This window comes from Fundulus heteroclitus, chromosome 2 (genome assembly GCF_011125445.2).
Source record: "Fundulus heteroclitus isolate FHET01 chromosome 2, MU-UCD_Fhet_4.1, whole genome shotgun sequence".
Taxonomy (NCBI): Eukaryota; Metazoa; Chordata; class Actinopteri; order Cyprinodontiformes; family Fundulidae; genus Fundulus; species Fundulus heteroclitus.
The window spans coordinates 21624115-21641844 of NC_046362.1; the positions used below are offsets into that span (position 1 = coordinate 21624115).

Sequence of the window (17730 nt, forward strand, 5' to 3'; positions counted from 1 at the left end):
TTGACATTAACAGACAGCAGTATTTATTTTTTTAACAAATTCAAAAACTTACATCGAACTTAACTGAAGCGCCTTGGTTAGCTCCGTGTTCCCAGTTAAAAAGTTGAAGAAAAAAAGAAAAAGAAATGAGACCTTAAGGCAGGAGGGGGAGGGAAGGAGGGAGGCCAAAGTAAAGGGGAGTAAAATGTCTTTGACTTCAGCTGTCAGGAGCTAAAGGGAAAGTAACGCCTCTCCAGTCAGTCTGAGAAGAGATAAAACGAGCATTCGACATTTTTTATTTAATTTTTTTAACTCCAGCTGTGTCTTTGGTTCTCACTCTGACACCCACTGAGCATAATCACCTATAGCAGGAGGGCTACGACTGCCGAAGGCTCGCTTTTCTCCTCCCGGGGGCTGGCGACCAAAACCGGCCGCGTCAAGAAAGGACGACACGGGCACCTCAGGAAAGCGCCACCGTTTGGCGAGAATATTCATTTGAAAAAAGACGATTAGAAATAAACTCCAGATAAGTACTCTCCCGTCACACAGCCACGGTTTGAGACGTCTGTAATTCACACATTAATTTTGACACTTTTTTTTTTTTTTGAAAAACACGTCTTTCCTCAGTTTCTTGCTGGAAACACTTGTTTTGTTCAGAGCAACTTGCCTCTTTTAAGAGATTCTGTGCAAACATTCAATGCATATTGATACAGTAAACTTTTCATATATCTTATTTATATATATTTCTCTATAGAACATAGACTTTCTGCAATTTATGGCAGCACTGTCAACACGTACGTTTGTCCCGGGGAGACAAAAATTACACACAAAAGACAACTGCACTGCTTTGAACTTTTCAGATTATTATCTCTTTTTTTTTTTAAGAATGCACAACACCTTCCACATTATTACTTTTATTCAGTTACTGTACGTGTTAAATATCACGTTATTTACAAACTGATCTAAAAAGTCAAAATCTGCTTGAAAAGTGACTCTTTTCCTCTGTAAATGTCAATCAATGCACTTAGTAATTAAAAAACTCAGCCCTGAATATTAAAACGAAGAAGAAGAAAAAAAAAACAACAACAGAGGCATCTGAGTATACAAAAAAAAAAGGGGGGGTATCACTATGTGGGCTTTTAAGGAACTCCTTTAGAAACTTTGGATGAGGATCAGTTCTTACATCATGCCATAGCACCAGTATTACAGAGGCGTAAACACCTCTGCATTTAGGTCCTGTACTGAACTCTGTGCATGCTCCAAGGCCACGAGAACGTTCTCAAAAAAAAAAAAAAAAAAAAATTGCATACCTCATAAACAAGTGGACTCTGTGTGCAAAAAACCATCGAGAAATGAATACGTCGACAATCAAAGCTTTTCCCCCTAAATCCTCTCCTCTGTTGAGAACACAGTAACTAAACTCAGATCTTCAGTGAAAGGTCGGACCTTGATCCCCCCCCCCCCCTCCTCTAATGCCGGCGACCCAGCCACTGACGACGGCGTATCGTACCGACGCGGTTAACGCTCCAGGAGCACGCTGTGCTCATCTGGCTGAGAAACGGGAGTTTGGATGCCGTTACCCTGTGTAGGCAACGCTAGACCGAAACAACAAAAACTACGCGGCTCCTCCCTGCTCCCCCTTTGGATGTAGCAGCTCCCCCAGAAATACCAGGGCAGAAAGTGCTTTTCTGTCCCAAGGATGGGAGAAGATTAGCCATTTTAACACGAAAGGACTGAGAGACACATACAAGAGGTAAAAAACAAAAAGGTGCCTCATATGAGGGTCAGTTCCTGCTCTGGGTAAGGCTTTTTAAATCAGAAACGACTCTCCCAATGCATCCAGGAGAAGAGACTCCAGTGTGTGCCTGACGTGATATCAGGTGTGTGCTTTGGTTCTCCTCCCACATTTGCATTGTGTAGAATATTCTTTCAACGTGTCGCTTTGTAAAATTTCCTTATTTTGATGCTGCCAGCCTGACCCGCAGAGGGACACGTGAGACAGAAAAGCACTTCTGCTTCCTGAACGTTTGTTGCAGGGCGGAGAGGATAAGGCCCCAGCTGTCGCTCTTCTTCTTGGATGATGATGATGATGATGATGGTGGTGGTGGGTGTTTGGGTGGGGTTCTTCCTGGGCTCTGCTTGCCTAAGTCCGAGGTCAGATTTGTCAACATGACTCCTCCAGCGCATTGACAACCTGTTCCAGGATATCAGGGCAGTAGTCTGCGATTTGCTGGAGAACCGAATTGGCAAACTCCTGCAGCTCCCCGCTCTCCTTCTCACACGCCTCCAACTCTCGTTCCAACTGGAAGAACAAAAAAAAAAAAGGTAGTTTTATTTTATTTTTTTAATCAAAATTGGAGTTTGCTTCTACTCCTTTAAAGCCAGCAACCCTGAAAGTGTTCAGAGGGCATTTTACTACACATTTTTCATAATAACATTATTAAAGTCTTTTCGGCACCTCTAATATGAAGCAAATTATTGCAAAGGATCTGGATATTCCTAAATCTGCCTATCAAGGGCATATTTAAATTATTAATCTAAACTCCTGATCCCTTCTGTTGGCCAGTCTGCTGCTTTTCTGTAGAGGAAGGCGCATGTTTTCCCCATCCAACAAATCAGCTTTTTTTTTTTTTTTTTTATTAAGCCTTTATAATAACATTCCCAGTAAAAGAGACAAACCTGCTTTGCTTGCTTTGTGAGACACATAGAGACGCATAGAGAGAAGCGCAGAGAGCAGCTGAAACACTTGTCATTAAAATGGATGATGTTCAAAGTGCAAAATGCATGATTTCTTTTTTGTAGACTTTTTGTGCACTGAAACATTTTCTGACGTAAACTACCGACAGGGATGTCAAAACACCAACGAAAACTGCTGAAAATCAGAGAGGAGGGATGGCAAATAATGTACCCTGTAGCTGTTGTTCAAAAATATAAAATAATTCAATGGATCACAAACATGCACCTGGACTGGACATTTTCTTCGACCTCGCTTGAGTTCGTTTTCTTTCGTATTCTTGACACTTGTTGTTAGTGAAGCAGATAATAACTTTGAGCTTATTTTTCAGAAGGTCCACAAAGCAAAATACTAAAACAAGGTTAGCTGATGTTGTTTGGTTTAGAGCTGGAGGAAGCAGAGGTGTTGTCTTTGGGAGCGATGAGGATGGATAGGGTCAGGAATGAGTCCATCAGAGGGAGAGCTCACGTTAAACGTTTTGGAGATAAAGCCAAACAAGCCCAGACAGAGATAGTTTGGAAATGTACAGAAGAAGGATAGCGAGTGCCTCAGTAGAAGAACGCTGAGGCTGGAACTGCCAGGCGGGAGGCCTGGAGGAAGACCAAAGAGGAGATTTATGGATGTAGGAAAGAGGACATGAAGGTAGTTGGTGTGAGAGAAGACGATGCAGAAGATGAGGTTTGAATGAGACGGATGCCTCGCTGTGGCGACTCCTGATAGGGGAAGACTCACAGTAAAATAAGAAATGCTGTTTTAACTTTGCATGTTAATTTTAGACATGTTTTCCAGATCAACATGCGCTTTAATTGGAGGTGCTGCCTATTATGACAGCAGCTTTTGTTTGTCGCCACCTGAGAAAGGTGACTTAATTCAAAGAAAACTAAATGAAGAGACTTAGAATATCAAAAGTGACCTTGAGGGGAACAAAGAGAATTTAAAGTAGGACAAAAGTCAATTGCTGCAGGATGTTTGTCTTTCATCACTGTGGCACCATATCTAATAAGCTGTGAGTTCTGATTTTTTTTGCTCTAACGTTAGGTATTCATTTCCAGACTAGTTTCTTTTATTACGTTTAGCTTTGTTGCGTTTTGTTTTACTAGATTGCCTTCATCCATCGCCACATATTTAATGTTAAAGGCATTTTACAAATAAATCTAAATCGCCTAAAACACGGCAAAAAGTTATATGAATCATGAAAACGTGTGCAAGCATGCGGCGTACAGTCAATCGCAGCAAACGGCGCTCACACCGCTGCTACCTTTACCCCCATTTTGAACCCTTAAATATCAGACGCTCTAGCTGGGCAGAGAGTTTTCTCAGCACCTGTTCACGGCTCATCTTCTGAAGCTCCTCCTCCCAGTCTTCAGGGTCGCTGCGGTGGTAGTGAGAGGGAGGCGAGAGCTGGCTGAGGATGCTGGGGTCTCGGTCGTGGCAGAGGTCTGTCAAGTGGGCGATGTAGAGTTTGAGCTTACTGCGGTTCTGGGAAAGGGCAAGAAGAGGGGGTATCATCTGCAGAAAGAAGGAAGAGGGACAAAAGTGTCAGAGGATGCATTTTTTTTGATCGCATTCCCAGATGAAAGAAAAGGGTTGTGATCCGGTCCAAATGCTTGCACACAAAGACAACAAACACAGTGAGCAATATTCTGCGTGCATGCAAAGCAATCCATCCCCATTTTACATTAGAGGTGACCCCTTTGGTTTTATCATTAATAAAACAGATATTCAATCAGTAGAACCATTGATAGACAGCAATTAGCAGCAGAGTAGTAGCATGCAAATTTAAAGACTCTTAGGCTGCACAAGCAACACACACGACGAATGCTTCCATTCTCAAACAATGTGACCCGACATCAAATAACATGAAGTGCACCACAAATGAATGAAGGAAGAATCACACATGCCAGTGATGAAGGTGAAAGGGTTGGCTTTTTTATTTTATTTTATTTTTTTAATACGAGCTCACCCTTCTGAACAAAAAGGCTGTGAAAGAGAGGGGAAGGGCATAAGGCTGGCTACGCCCAAATACCCTCCTCATCATCCTGTTAACCACGGGGGTTAGCCGGACGCAGCGTTAGAAAGGAGAAATTTGGTTAGCGCACAGCTGTCGCCTTTACTTTACGTCCCCCCCCCGAAGGCCCAACCGTCTATACAGATGTTTCAGAGAAGCTCTACTCAGAGATCTGGAAACATGCGGGACAGTAGATTACCTGATCTGGAGAGGGTTTGTGATTCGTGTGGTCGTGTGCGGCCTTCAAATGATCATCTTCATAGTTGTCGGCCATCAGCTTCATTCTGTTCTGAGTCTGACATTTAAAAGACACAGAAAAGTTCATAAGGTTTTAGCTGAAATCTGGCTCCACCGTAACGTTTTAAACTATGTCTTTTCACTCATTCTAAGGAAAACATGGCTGTTATAATAATAATAATAATAATAATAATAATAATAATAATAATAATAATAATAATAATAATAATAATAATAAGAAACCTGAACACTGACCTGTTCAGGTGTCACATTATAAATATAATATTGTTTCCTTCTTAAATGTTTTATTCAGATTTTTTACACCACATAAATTCAAATAAAGAAAATGCATTTTTTAAGATCTTTGTTGAAAGCTAAAAGAGAAGTAGAACACAGGAAGTAAAGGAAAAAAATGAAGGAGGAAGTAAAGAAAGAAGTAAGTAAGTTAGTAAAGTAAAGAAGTAAGTAAGTTAGTAAAGTAAAGAAGTAAGTAAGTTAGTAAAGTAAAGAAGTAAGTAAGTAAGTTAGTAAAGTAAAGAAGTAAGTAAGTAAGTAAGTAAAGTAAAGTAAAGAAGTAAGTAAGTAAGTTAGTAAAGTAAAGAAGTAAGTAAGTAAGTTAGTAAAGTAAAGAAGTAAGTAAGTAAGTAAAGTAAAGTAAAGAAGTAAGTAAGTAAGTTAGTAAAGTAAAGAAGTAAGTAAGTAAGCTAGTAAAGTAAAGAAGTAAGTAAGTTAGTAAAGTAAAGTAAAGAAGTAAGTAAGTTAGTAAAGTAAAGAAGTAAGTAAGTTAGTAAAGTAAAGAAGCAAGTAAGTTAGTAAAGTAAGTAAGTTAGTAAGTAAGTAAGTAAGTAAGTAAAGTAAGTAAGTTAGTAAAGTAAAGAAGTAAGTAAGTAAGTTAGTAAAGTAAAGAAGTAAGTAAGTTAGTAAAGTAAAGAAGTAAGTAAGTTAGTAAAGTAAAGAAGCAAGTAAGTTAGTAAAGTAAGTAAGTAAGTTAGTAAAGTAAGTAAGTTAGTAAAGTAAAGAAGTAAGTTAGTAAAGTAAAGAAGTAAGTAAGTAAGTTAGTAAAGTAAAGTAAAGAAGTAAGTAAGTAAGTAAGGAAGGAAGGAAGGAAGGAAGGAAGGAAGGAAGGAAGGAAGGAAGGAAGGAAGGAAGGAAGGAAGAAAACAAGGAGAACACAGGAAGGAGGAAAGGCTCAATCCAAATAGCCTTACTGAGTTAGGACTCTTTAGCCAAAGCAGCAGTGCATCAGAGGTCGCCATGATAAGTGCTGTCCGAATAGTGCAGTCAGTAAGGAAGGAGGTAGGAAAAGTAGCCTGTGTGTTCCCTCTTGCGGCTAGTTTTGCCTAGGAACCCTGCAACGTCCCTTACCGGTGCTAAGAAGCCTTAACGGTTTCCCACAATTCATTGCGTGACATGAGGCATCAGAACAGCCTATCTCACGAAAAAAAAAAAAAAAATGTCCAGGGAAAAAATGTAGTTCCTTTTCAGAAGCTGTAGGCCTGGATTTGACTCGCATCATCCGTTTGCGTTTCCGTCACGTAATGAAGTGCGAGTTAAAGCTATAGTTGCTAATCCTGTTCAGAAACACTTATTACACTGTGTAAAATGGTCCTTCCAATCTGAAAGCACTCAATACATCAAGTATTCAGAAAAAGGGAGGTTAAAAAAAAAATAAAAATAAATAAATAAATTAAAAAAAAAATCTCTGAGGGAGCTGCAGGCCTGTAAAGACTATCGGTTTTAGTGAAAACTATAGTTTTGTTACTGCTCTCAACCCCTTCTGTCGCTCAAGTTCCGGGGTATCGCCTCATCTATGGTTTTCCTACATGCCAATCATTGTGACGCGCTCACGTAACACCGATGTGCGTGCCTCGTTCCTCGTTAGTTTCTGCTTGCTAGCTGCGCGTGCACACTTCTAGTGTTTATGTATCCGGTTAGCTTAGCGGTTAGCTGCGCTGTTAGCCGTTCACTGTAGCTCCGCTGCTCTCGCTGTATACTTTGAACACGGCTGAGAGACGCAAAAAGCGAACCTCGTTCATGTTTATGAGAAGAAGAGGAAGGTCTCAGTAGAAGGAAATAAGACCAGAGTGGATCTGGGAGATTCTCCCCCCCCCCCACACGAACCCCCTGAGGAGCAGAAGAGCAGGTGAGACGGTCTTGCACATGCGCAGTTATTAAAAAAGGGACTTGGAGAAACTCCCAGAAATATCGCTGACCCAAGCTTTAAAGGCTGTCCAAAATTGGCACAGCAGTTCAAACCTCCTTGTTCAAAGAGAGTTGTTATTGCTGATCCTGTGAAATGTCAAGGAACAGGAGCTAGATGCTATTACTAAGGGTATTTGGATGGAGCCAAAGAAAACAAGGAGGAAGGCGACAATAACAACAATAATAATAATAATTTCTATATAAAAGCTCCTTTCAGAAGACTGAACAGAACAAGCAGCATAAATAACAATAAAGAAAACAACAAACAATAAAATGAAGGAAACAGACATCAATGAAGGAAAGGGAGGGGGGACAAAAGATAAAATCAAAAAGGCAAAATTACAACAAAGAAAAGAACAATAGCAAGGACGGAAGGACGCAAGGAAGGAGTGACAAATGGAGACAAAGAGACAAGGAATACAAATTCCCTAATCCCTAATATTATTATTATTCCCTAATAATCTTTGCATTCTGAAAATACAAAGATTATTCCATACACATATTTTCCTTTTTATACTTATCCAGACTTGGATAATGCTTTCCATACTTTCCTAGGAAACCTGATCTTCCAGTTCAGAATAAAGTGCTCTGGTCTTAAACAAAACCATTTACAGATGCCTTTGTTCATATCAGACAGAACGTAAAAGGGCTTTTTCTGTAGCTGCTCTAGTCTGGTTACACACTTTGTCTCTGAAAAGCAACTAAAATGGCTTTCACTGTTCCTGCAACAGTAACAATAAAAGATGCATTATTATTATTATTATTTGTATTATTATTATTATTATTATTATTACACAATGTGAAGGCTCAAGTGATGTCCTGAAAAGCCCAAGGCTAATTTTAAATCCCCGTATACATGCCAACCAGACAGTGAGGCACAAGTGCTAGTTAGTATTGTGTTACTAGTTAGTGCTGCTACCCAAAACAATCAATAGTAATATATTTATGAAATATTGGGAAAAAACAGAAAAAAAGAAACAGAAAGATAAGAAGACTTGTAACCACATTATAGATGGGTATACTTCGTTGTTGATGTTTTTTTTTTTTAGTTATTGATGTTTATTGTACCCGTGTTGCTCGCTCGCTCGATCTAAAAACTTGGAACCAATCAAATCGCAACCGTAATCTCAAGATTTACAAAACAGCTCCACTTTGTGACACAAAAAGGTAACCACGGGTGCTAATCCAACAAACGTCCAGCGCCCAGCGCCGACTCAGTGAGGAATACTCCCGGGCGACACTTGAATGTTCGTGCTGGTTGCCTGAAAGACTAATACCTCCACGTCTCATACCTCCCCTTTGCTGATACCAGATGGCGTTTCCCCACCTGCTGCTTGAGCTGCTGCACCAGTCGGTCCTTCTCCCGCTTCAGCTGAGCCACCTCGTCCTGGGTCTTCTTCTTCTTAGAGGACGACAACTCCAGCAGCGCGATGTTCGCGTCCTTCTCGCTGATGGCGGCCAAAAGCGCCTCCTGCCTGTTTGACGTAGATGAGGCGACATGACTTTTATAACTGTACCAGTAGTTAGTGCAGGTGTGTTTTATTATTTATGGAACGACCTCCCCCCCAGCTTGGGAAAGCCATAAATGGATGACATTTCACTTGATTAAGGCAGCGATCAATACTCTACAGTCTATATATACCGTCCTGTGGAGTGAGTGTGCGCGCGGGCGTGGGACTCACTTCATCTCCAGCACCTCCTCCAGGTGTTTCCTGCGCTCAGCTCGCAGGGTCGTGAGGTGGGCCTCCTTCTCACAGAGGGACTGCTGGGTAGACGCCAGCTTGGCCCTCATGGACTCCAGCTCCTGCTTCACCTTCTCCATGGCACCCAGCAGCTCCTCCATCTGGGGACACACACACACACATACACTGACATTTACAAATCAACGACCGACAAGTGTCAAGCATTTTCCCAGCAAACGACATTACAGGGGTTTCTAAATGTGAAATGAGCTGATGAAAGGGAAGGACAGCCGTAGAACCAGTTTTAATTACCTGCTATGCAACATAAAAAATCCACTAAAGTAAACAGTTGTGTATAGACTGGAAACAGTTTTAAATCCAGGGCGCCTTAAAGGGATAGTTTGGAGTTTTTGAAGTGAGGTTCGGTAAATATGTGATCAGTAACCGCTTGCTTACCTGTAGTGGAAAGGTGTCGTATCGCTTTGATAATTCAAAACAAGTAGTGGAAGAGAGGCCTTCGAATGATTCAGATTGGTTGATTTTAATATTGTTTCAGGCAGAGACCTTCACTGACAAATTGAGATCTTCCTAAAACAGGAACTTCTCAGTACAACTAAAATGTATTCATCTTTTATTAACCACAGGTTCTTCTTTATTTATTTTATTTCATAGGACTACAACATCCGGCGGCGTTAGCAACAAGCAGACTTGGCCATATCCCTGCATTGCTCAGCTACATACAGCAGCACGTGTTGATGGAAAAAATAAATAAATAAATAAATAAATAAATAAATAAATAAATAAATTAATAATAATAATAATAATAATAATAATAATAATAATAATAATAATAATAAGTAATTAGACATGGGCCGGTTGCTGGCCTCAAAGGTTTACCACAGTTACGCTAAGGTTTCTAAATCATACAAGCTCCCATCACACTGCTCCTATGATTTAAAGTCCCTTTAATAAAAAGCCAGAGAAAGTTCCAGAGTGGGCGGAGTCTGGATCGGAGGCCCCCCCAGGGGGCCTTCCCAGGGGTTCATTTAATTTTGACACCTCTGACCTAAATGTAAAAGGTTAGGTTCTCCAGTGTGAGCAGCTAGTCTGGAGCCCTGCTATATATGTAGGATTGGGAATTGATAACATTTTCACGATTCCGATTCCCTTATCGATTCTGTGAAACGATTCGATTTCTTATAGAGTCTCTTATTGATTCCAATTTGGGGAACATTTTTTAACCTCTTAAACAAAAATAGACATGTATTAAGCATTTAAATTTAAAATAATACTAATTTAACATGGGTACTTTTCTGTAGGGCTGCACAATATATTGCCTTTGCAATATAATCACAATTTTAAAAAACCCAATATCATAATTGTAGAGGTCTGCAATTTTTGGCAATGTAACAATTAGAGAATCAAACGCGTCCTTTAGGTGTCATAATATGTTTAAAGTGGGTTTGCCTCCACATGGAAGGGAAGAGAGTTGCAGAAGTGAGATAATCTAATTTTAATACTTGTTTTAGAGTTTATATAATCAGACTGTTTTACCAGAAACTTTTAGGAATCTCACCAATTCAATTCAATTCAATTTTATTTATATAGCGCCAAATCATGAAACATGTCATCTCAAGGCACTTTACAAAGTCACCATAGCATTAAGTTCTGGTCAATCAGTTTAATACACAGATTTGCTTGTTGGTTGCACTTTGCACTTTATGTTTAACAAGGATTGATGTCCAAATCAATTAAAAACTGTTCTCTTGAATAATATTCTGATTAATAAAAACATTAAATAGTCCTTGTTTACAAACATCTTTATCTAGAGCCCATTATTGTTGCTTGTGGAAAAGTCAGAATCAAATCGCAATTTTGGTAGAAATATATCGTAGGCAGAACGCAACCATTTCTGCTCCGAGTTGAGACGCAGCGGCTCTTTTAGCACCTGATCTGCACAGCGATGAAACAGATTGATTTGTTGTTTGTATATGTTTAAAAAGACATGATAAATTATAACAGAAAAAAGCAAATTGCATTGAATTGCAATATCAAGATAAAAAAACGCAATTAGATTATTTTCCAAAATCGTTCAGCCCTACTTTTCTGTGTATTTTTAGGTAAAATAGTTTGTTGGAAACTATCCCAGAGAAATTTTAAATAGAAGAGAGGCCCTTTCTCACCACATGTTTGCTTTCCAGGACCCTGAGGATGTCTTCACCTTCCTGTATACTCACTATACCATGACATCTTTCTACAACAGGCACGGGAACCATGACCGACACCCTCACAGAACCTCACTTTAAAAAAGCAGCTGGTAGGTTACACGACTATCCGTTTAACCTCTGGATGCAACTGAACAGAGATCCAAGCCAACAAAAACAGAAAGAAAACCCAACATTAATGCAGCTGTGATGGTAGACTAAAATCAGTGTTTCCCCAACCCTGGTCCTCAAGGCACACCGCCCTGCATGTTGTAGACGATTCCCTGCTTTAACACACCTTCATCTATTGAAATCAGGTGTGCTTGAGCAGCAGGGGATGCCTTGAGGACCAGGGTTGGGAAACATCGGACTAAATAACCCCTTCCACATCAGCAGCAGTCCTCTTTGTTGTGTTCAGAAGTGCCTCAACAGACACTTTATTAAAAAAAAAAACATACCGATCCTGCATTTTTGGTGGTTAAAAACGAGCAGTAATTGACCTGGACGGGGACAGGGCTGGGTGGAAAATCTGAACAGGACGGGGGTCACAAAAACATCCTGCCAAGGCAAATGAGATGAGCTCTCAAGTATTATTGTAGCCACTCAATAAGTGGATTTTTATTTTTTTAGACAATTAACCAAACGAGAAAGTTGAATAGTTCATCTTCATTCACTGGCTAACTGATGAATACAGTGCCTTACAGAGGCTTTCATACCCCTCGAACATTTACCACATTAAGCCATCTTACAACCACAAACCTTAATCGCTTTGAGATTTTGTGTGATGGAGCAACATAAAGTGGCACATAGCTGTCTAGCAGGAGGAAGGTTTTCATAACGATTTGCGCTGTTATAATAACAATCATCTGTATATTATGCTATTGTACATATCTGTAAAATTCTATTCATAGTAATATCCACCTGTATATTATATTCGGTACATATCCAGCTGTAAATTTAGTTCACAATACTAGTTATCTATATATTATACTCATAGGACAAATCTATCAGTAAAATTCTGTTTATAATAGTATTCATCTCTATATTTATTCAGTAATAACCCATGTCCTGTACTTATGGAACCATTGTTTATCCTGCACTTGCTGCTATTGCACTTCTGGTTAGACCTAAACCCATCACCTGAAGAACATTTCTAGGATTAAAGGACTGATGTATCAGCAGGATCTGGAAAAACTAGTCCATGCGTTTATAATTAGTAGAATTGATTACTGCAACGGTGTTTTCACAGGTCTGCCTAAAAAGTGGATCAGACAGCTGCAGTTGATCCAGAACGCTGCTGCCCGCGTCCTCACTAAGACTAAGAAAGTAGAGCACATAACCCCAGTTCTAAAGTCCTTACACTGGCTCCCTGTATCTCAGAGAATAGACTTTAAAATACTTCTGTTAGTCTATAATCCCTGAATGGCTTAGCACCTAAATACATCACAGACTTATTATCAGTGTATCAACCATCCAGACCACTCAGGTCTTCTGGCTCCAGCCTACTCTGCATACCTAGAACCAGAACTAAACAAGGAGAAGCAGCATTTAGTTCCTATGCTCCACTTATCTGGAACAAACTTCGAGAAAATTGTAAAGGTGCGGAAAGCCTGAGTTCCTTTAAATCAAGATTAAAAACACATTTGTTTAGGATTGCCTTCGACTGTTCTAGTTAACTGAATCACCACTTCTTTGTTCTAATTTCTATCTACATTTTATTCCTACTTGCTTTTATTCTGTTTTAATTTGCTATATTTTAATCATGTAAAGCACTTTGCATTGTCCCTGTACTGAATTGTGCTATATAAATAAATTTGCCTTTGCCTTTTGCCTTTAAACTGCATTTCGTTTCCTTGTACCTGTACTTGTGTAATGACAATAAAGTTTAATCTAATCTAATCTAAATCTAATCTAATCTAATGAAATAAAAAGTGAAAGTGTGGTACAAGCATATGTAACCAACCCTCCTGAGTCAATACTTTGTAGAACTACGTTATGCTGCGGTTACAGCTGCAAGTCTTTTAGGGTAAGTCTCTGCCTGAACTTGAGCCCACTGTGCAGAACTGGTAAAGTGGATAGATGGCATCCATTAAAAAGTTGCCTCAGATACTAAATTGAATTTAGGTCGGAGCTTTGATTAAGTCATTCTAATGCATGAAAACAACTCAATATTAAAGGGGTGAGGGTTAGGGTCAATTGCAGCTCTGGCTGTATGTTTAAAGTTGCTCTCTAGCTGGAATCATTTTCAATATTTTCAAAGCTTCCAGCAAGGTTCCTTCTAGGATTGTCCTGTATTTGGCGCCAGCAACCACAGCATGATGCTGCCACCACAATGTGCAAATAGAGGGAGGGAGAGTTCAATCTGATGCGCATGGTTAGTTTGTTTTTTAACAATGCGCATTTTGTATTTAATCTCGACAAAATGCATTCCAGTTTGTGGTTGTGTTGTGAGAAAATGTGGGAAATTTCAGGAAGTATGAACAATTCTGCACAGAAATGTAAGTGAGCCCCTTCTAGGAGCAATAGTTTAACATTAGGTGAAAATAACCCTTACTGAATTTACACGGGCTGGAAACACTTTACAAATGCATGCAGTCTGAACATCAACCAGAAAAGCCTCCACATTTACCAAAACAATGAACCTTTGTTGCACCAGACTGCATGCCTTGTAGAAGTGTTTTTTTGTTTTTGTTTTTTTTAACTGAGCTGCTGATCACTGATGGAGATCACACACACATCTGGACTCATACCTTAGACCACTTAAAGTGGGAGAGGTTGGACTCATGCATTGGTTTGAGTGAGTGCTTCGGAGAGGCGGTTGTGTAGAAGGAAAAAGAGAAGAAAACAAAAACGACAAGCAAAGATAAAGGAACTGAGAAAGAAGAGGAGGCCAGAAGAGAGGAGGCAGAACAAAGAGCGATCAACACCGAAGACAGCCAAACGGTGAAAGAGAAGATCTTCCAGATCTCTTTTGGGTGCACGCTAAAACCTTCAGATACGTAGCAGCGGCTGCTTCTGCTGGGTGATTAACGCCGCCTTGTTGTGGGTGCGCGCGTGTGTGCGTTTAATTACCTGTTTCTCCTGCAGCGATCGAGCAGCCTCTTCCTGTGCCAGCACCATCTCTCGCTCAGCGGTGATTTGAACGCTCTCCCTCAGAGCCTCCTCCAGCTCCTCAATGCGCTCTGATTTCTGACGCAGAGTGTCCTTCACACCGGCGGAAACGTTGCTTTGTTAGACGCTGACGCGGCCCCCCCCCGGCGTGATGCATTTCCTGCAGACCCTATTCAAAGCCCGAGCGATTCACGTTACAGGCCTTACCTTCACCTGCTGGGAGGATTCAGACATGTTGTCCTCCCTCTTCCTGGCCTCCTCCATCAGTCGGGCGTTCCTGCTCTTCTCCACCTGCTCCTTGTGCTTCAGAGAGGCCACTTTTTTAGTCTGGTCCTTCATTTGCCTACCGAGGACAACAGATTCCTAATTTGTACCTTTTTATAAAAAAAAAAAGAAAAAACACTAAACGTAAATCTGATAACTTCAAACTAGGGCTGGGCGATAAATCGATTTAATCGATTAATTCGAATTTACAATTCTTTAAGATTTAATTTTTGGAAAATCTGGATTTTATTTTGTCAATACACTCATTGGGTTTCCATGAAGAGAACAACATGCGATGCTGGATATATGTTTAGGCAAATGTATTGTCAAAATATTGTTAAGTGTAATAATATACTTACAATAATATAATGTAATAATATACTAATACGAGGTACTTCATTTACTCATTTACTTTTTTTTTTAACTTAGTTTGATGTTCACAAGTGCAGTGAAGCCTGTTCTTAGCTCAATGTGTAATACCACTAGCAGCAAATGTTTTGTTATATTTTCATTGTTTATAATGGCACAGCTACCATCTTGTTTTACATGCATGTTTCACAGCTTGTTTTTAATTGCACTTTGAATTCAGGTCAACTCCCTGACGAAATGCTTGACATAAAAGCAAGGTTTTAAAATAATTTCTTTAATTTCTTTATATTAAACAAAAAGGAGGAAAAAAAAAAATCGATTAAACAGATTTGGTATGATAAAATTGGAGATGTAATTTTTAATCCATATCGCCCAGCCCTACTTCAAACCAATTAAAAACATAGCTAACAATATGGAGAACGTTTTGCAAGCTTATGGCTTCATTTTTAAGTAATATAGCAGCACCAATATGATTTTATTTAACTAATTACCATTGATCACACAAATACACACCCCATTAGTGGTAAAAGCTTACAATTAATGTCCCAATTCGCTTGAAAACCCACAGAAAAACATTTTAAAAAAGTGCAATTCTGACATTTTGTTAGTTTAAAACAGGGTTTCTATGATTTTTCAATTTCAAAATTGAAAAGATGAAATTTTTCATTTCATTCAACATTTTATTTTTCTCCCTTTCAGTTTTTTTCCCCCTTTACATTACGGACAACTGTGTTAAAAAAAAATCTGTTCAATTTTATAATTGTTTTTGGCCCCCCTGCCTGGTTTGTCTGCTTATTTTCTTTTAAACATAGACAAAATTAGATGTGTTAAAAGCGATAATACTTAATAATAAAAATGCAGCTCTGGTTGTCAAACAAGGAATATTTTTTATCCTTTGTTTGGCATCACAAACCTTGGGTCCAGTCTAAAACCCAGAGCTACAGATCTAGAGGTTAAAAAAAGGCTGCGAAAAGGCCAGTTATCTGTTAATAAGTGATTAATAATAAGTGGGAGAAAAAGTAAAAGTTGTGATGTGGCAAAACAAACAAAGGCTCATCACAAATATGAATTAACATTGAAAAACAATGATTTTTATATTTTAGAAAATGGAATAAGGAACAAGGTCTGGAAATTTATGCAGACTAAAAAAAATAATCTCATTTCACAGTTTCTTACTGTTTTAAGGCCATTAAGGAACCTCATTTTTAGTTGTTTAGGATCATGCAACTGAACAATTTTTAAGCTGACACCAAGGAAATATAGACTCGGGAAGTAAATATAAAGCATTTACGGGTTAAACACAAACAAACAGAGATACAGCCTAATGAAAAGCTTCCCTTAAAAGTTGCCAGTGTATAAATAGATCCTTACATTTGCTTTGGCATATTTATTTCCTCAACATCAGTGTCAGCTTTAGGTTAAAGTTAAAAATCAAAAAGATAAATTATGAACACGGATCTAAATAAGAGTGTCGGGGAAAAGATAAAGGGTGCACCCAGGCGCGGAGAAGAACGAAGGAAACATAAGACGAGGATAAAGTGAAAGGGGTGTCAGGTGGATAGAAAACAGAGTACTAACCTGGAGGCCAAGCTGGTCGGGTAATAAATTCCCGGTGCAAAGAAAGCAGTAAAGAGAAAAGAGACTCAGGCTAAGAAACTGAGCACATGTAAAGATTAGGAAGGAAGGAAAAAGGCTCATCCAATAATTCATAGGATGAGATACTTAAAATTAGCCGAATACTGAATCAGAAATGTTCCTGCCATACATCACATTGACTTCATGCAGAATAGTCTCTATTGTCTCTCATCTGGATGTAATTATGTGAACGCCACGGCTCTGTCCGTCCGGGTTCCCCCTCTAAGAAACTACGGGCTTTAAGCCGGGACGAACAGGAAGCTCTCATCTTCGTTCATTAAAAACACAAACCGCGTTTAACCCACCTCTCAAGCTCGCTGATCTTCTTGTCCTTGTCGTTCTTCTCGTTCTCCATTTCCCGAAGTATCTCGAGGAGGCGGTCCACCTCGGCCTGAGCCTTCCCAGAATCCTCCCTGTGTCGGGCCACCTCCTGCTCCAGGTTCCTGATGCGCTCAGCCAGCTCGGTGTTGGCTTGAGCCTCCAGTGCTGCATTCTGAGCCTGACGGGAGGACAAAGAGTCCAGTCAGCGATCCCAAACAGGTCATGGAGCACGAGCCAGACGGCCCACTGACCAACACGATCCGTTAGCTCACTCTCTTTAGTTGGTTGTCCAGTTTGAGGCACTCCTCCTTCTTCTGCTCCAAGGCTATCTCCAAACTCTTGAGTCTGGTGTCTTTCTTCAGTCCTGAAGATGCCAGGGAGGAAGCGTGCTCCTTCAGGTCCAACAGGGAGGTCTACACGGGGAGAAGGGATTTGAGCTAGTGAAGCAGGAGCAAACTGAAAACGAGACTCATCAAAAAAAGAAGAAGAAAGTTGTTCCTTGTGTATTTTTAGAGTCCCGGCCAGAACAGAGAGTTTCTCTGTGTGTTCCTCACCTCGCGGTCTGACAGGTCTCCCTGCACTAAGCTCAGCTTCTCCTTCAGCTCTTTCAGCTCCTTCTTGGAGCAGTCGAGCTCCTCCGTCTTCTCCCGGTCATCTCTGTCTCGCTGCTCCTTCAGACGCTCGATGATTCGCTCCTGAAGAAGAAGAAGAAGAAGAAGTCACAAAAAGATGTTTCTGGATGAAAAGCATTTAAAAGAGGGGAATTACGACAGCCATCCGGGAGATGGAGATGTACCTTTTCTGCGAGCGACTCCTCCAGCGTCGTGAGAGCGGTGTCGGTGTTTGAAGTGTCCGCCTGCAAGGACTTCACCCTCTCCTTTAAGCTGCTCATCTGCTTCTCCTTGTCCCTTAGTTGCTCCTGCAGGTTCTCAATCTGCAGAGCGAACACAATACTTGGTCAGTCGAAGCAGACGTCCACCACAG

General features: G+C 40.1%; 1 protein-coding gene across 12 annotated transcripts in view; it reads right to left on the minus strand.

Moving 5' to 3' along the window:
• Positions 1 to 282: 282 nt before the first annotated feature.
• LOC105938207 (ELKS/Rab6-interacting/CAST family member 1) overlaps positions 283 to 17730 on the minus strand; it is a 33292-nt gene continuing 15844 nt past the window's right edge. For 3 of the 12 annotated variants that reach the window (XM_036150717.1, XM_036150711.1, XM_036150714.1), the window contains exons 10-22: positions 17543 to 17680; positions 17301 to 17441; positions 17019 to 17159; positions 16731 to 16924; positions 16369 to 16380; positions 14365 to 14500; positions 14119 to 14250; positions 13797 to 13850; positions 8843 to 9003; positions 8488 to 8635; positions 4921 to 5016; positions 4037 to 4222; positions 283 to 2281 (exon numbers count right to left, since the gene is read on the minus strand). In XM_036150717.1, coding sequence (XP_036006610.1) covers positions 2144 to 2281; positions 4037 to 4222; positions 4921 to 5016; positions 8488 to 8635; positions 8843 to 9003; positions 13797 to 13850; positions 14119 to 14250; positions 14365 to 14500; positions 16369 to 16380; positions 16731 to 16924; positions 17019 to 17159; positions 17301 to 17441; positions 17543 to 17680 — 1677 coding nt within the window. In that variant the 3' untranslated portion in view covers positions 283 to 2143. Of the gene's footprint in view, positions 2282 to 4036; positions 4223 to 4676; positions 4753 to 4920; positions 5017 to 8487; positions 8636 to 8842; positions 9004 to 13796; positions 13851 to 14118; positions 14251 to 14364; positions 14501 to 16368; positions 16381 to 16730; positions 16925 to 17018; positions 17160 to 17300; positions 17442 to 17542; positions 17681 to 17730 lie in introns of those variants that run through there. The other 9 variants (XM_036150763.1, XM_036150722.1, XM_036150753.1 and 6 more) reach the window with 6 other exon arrangements.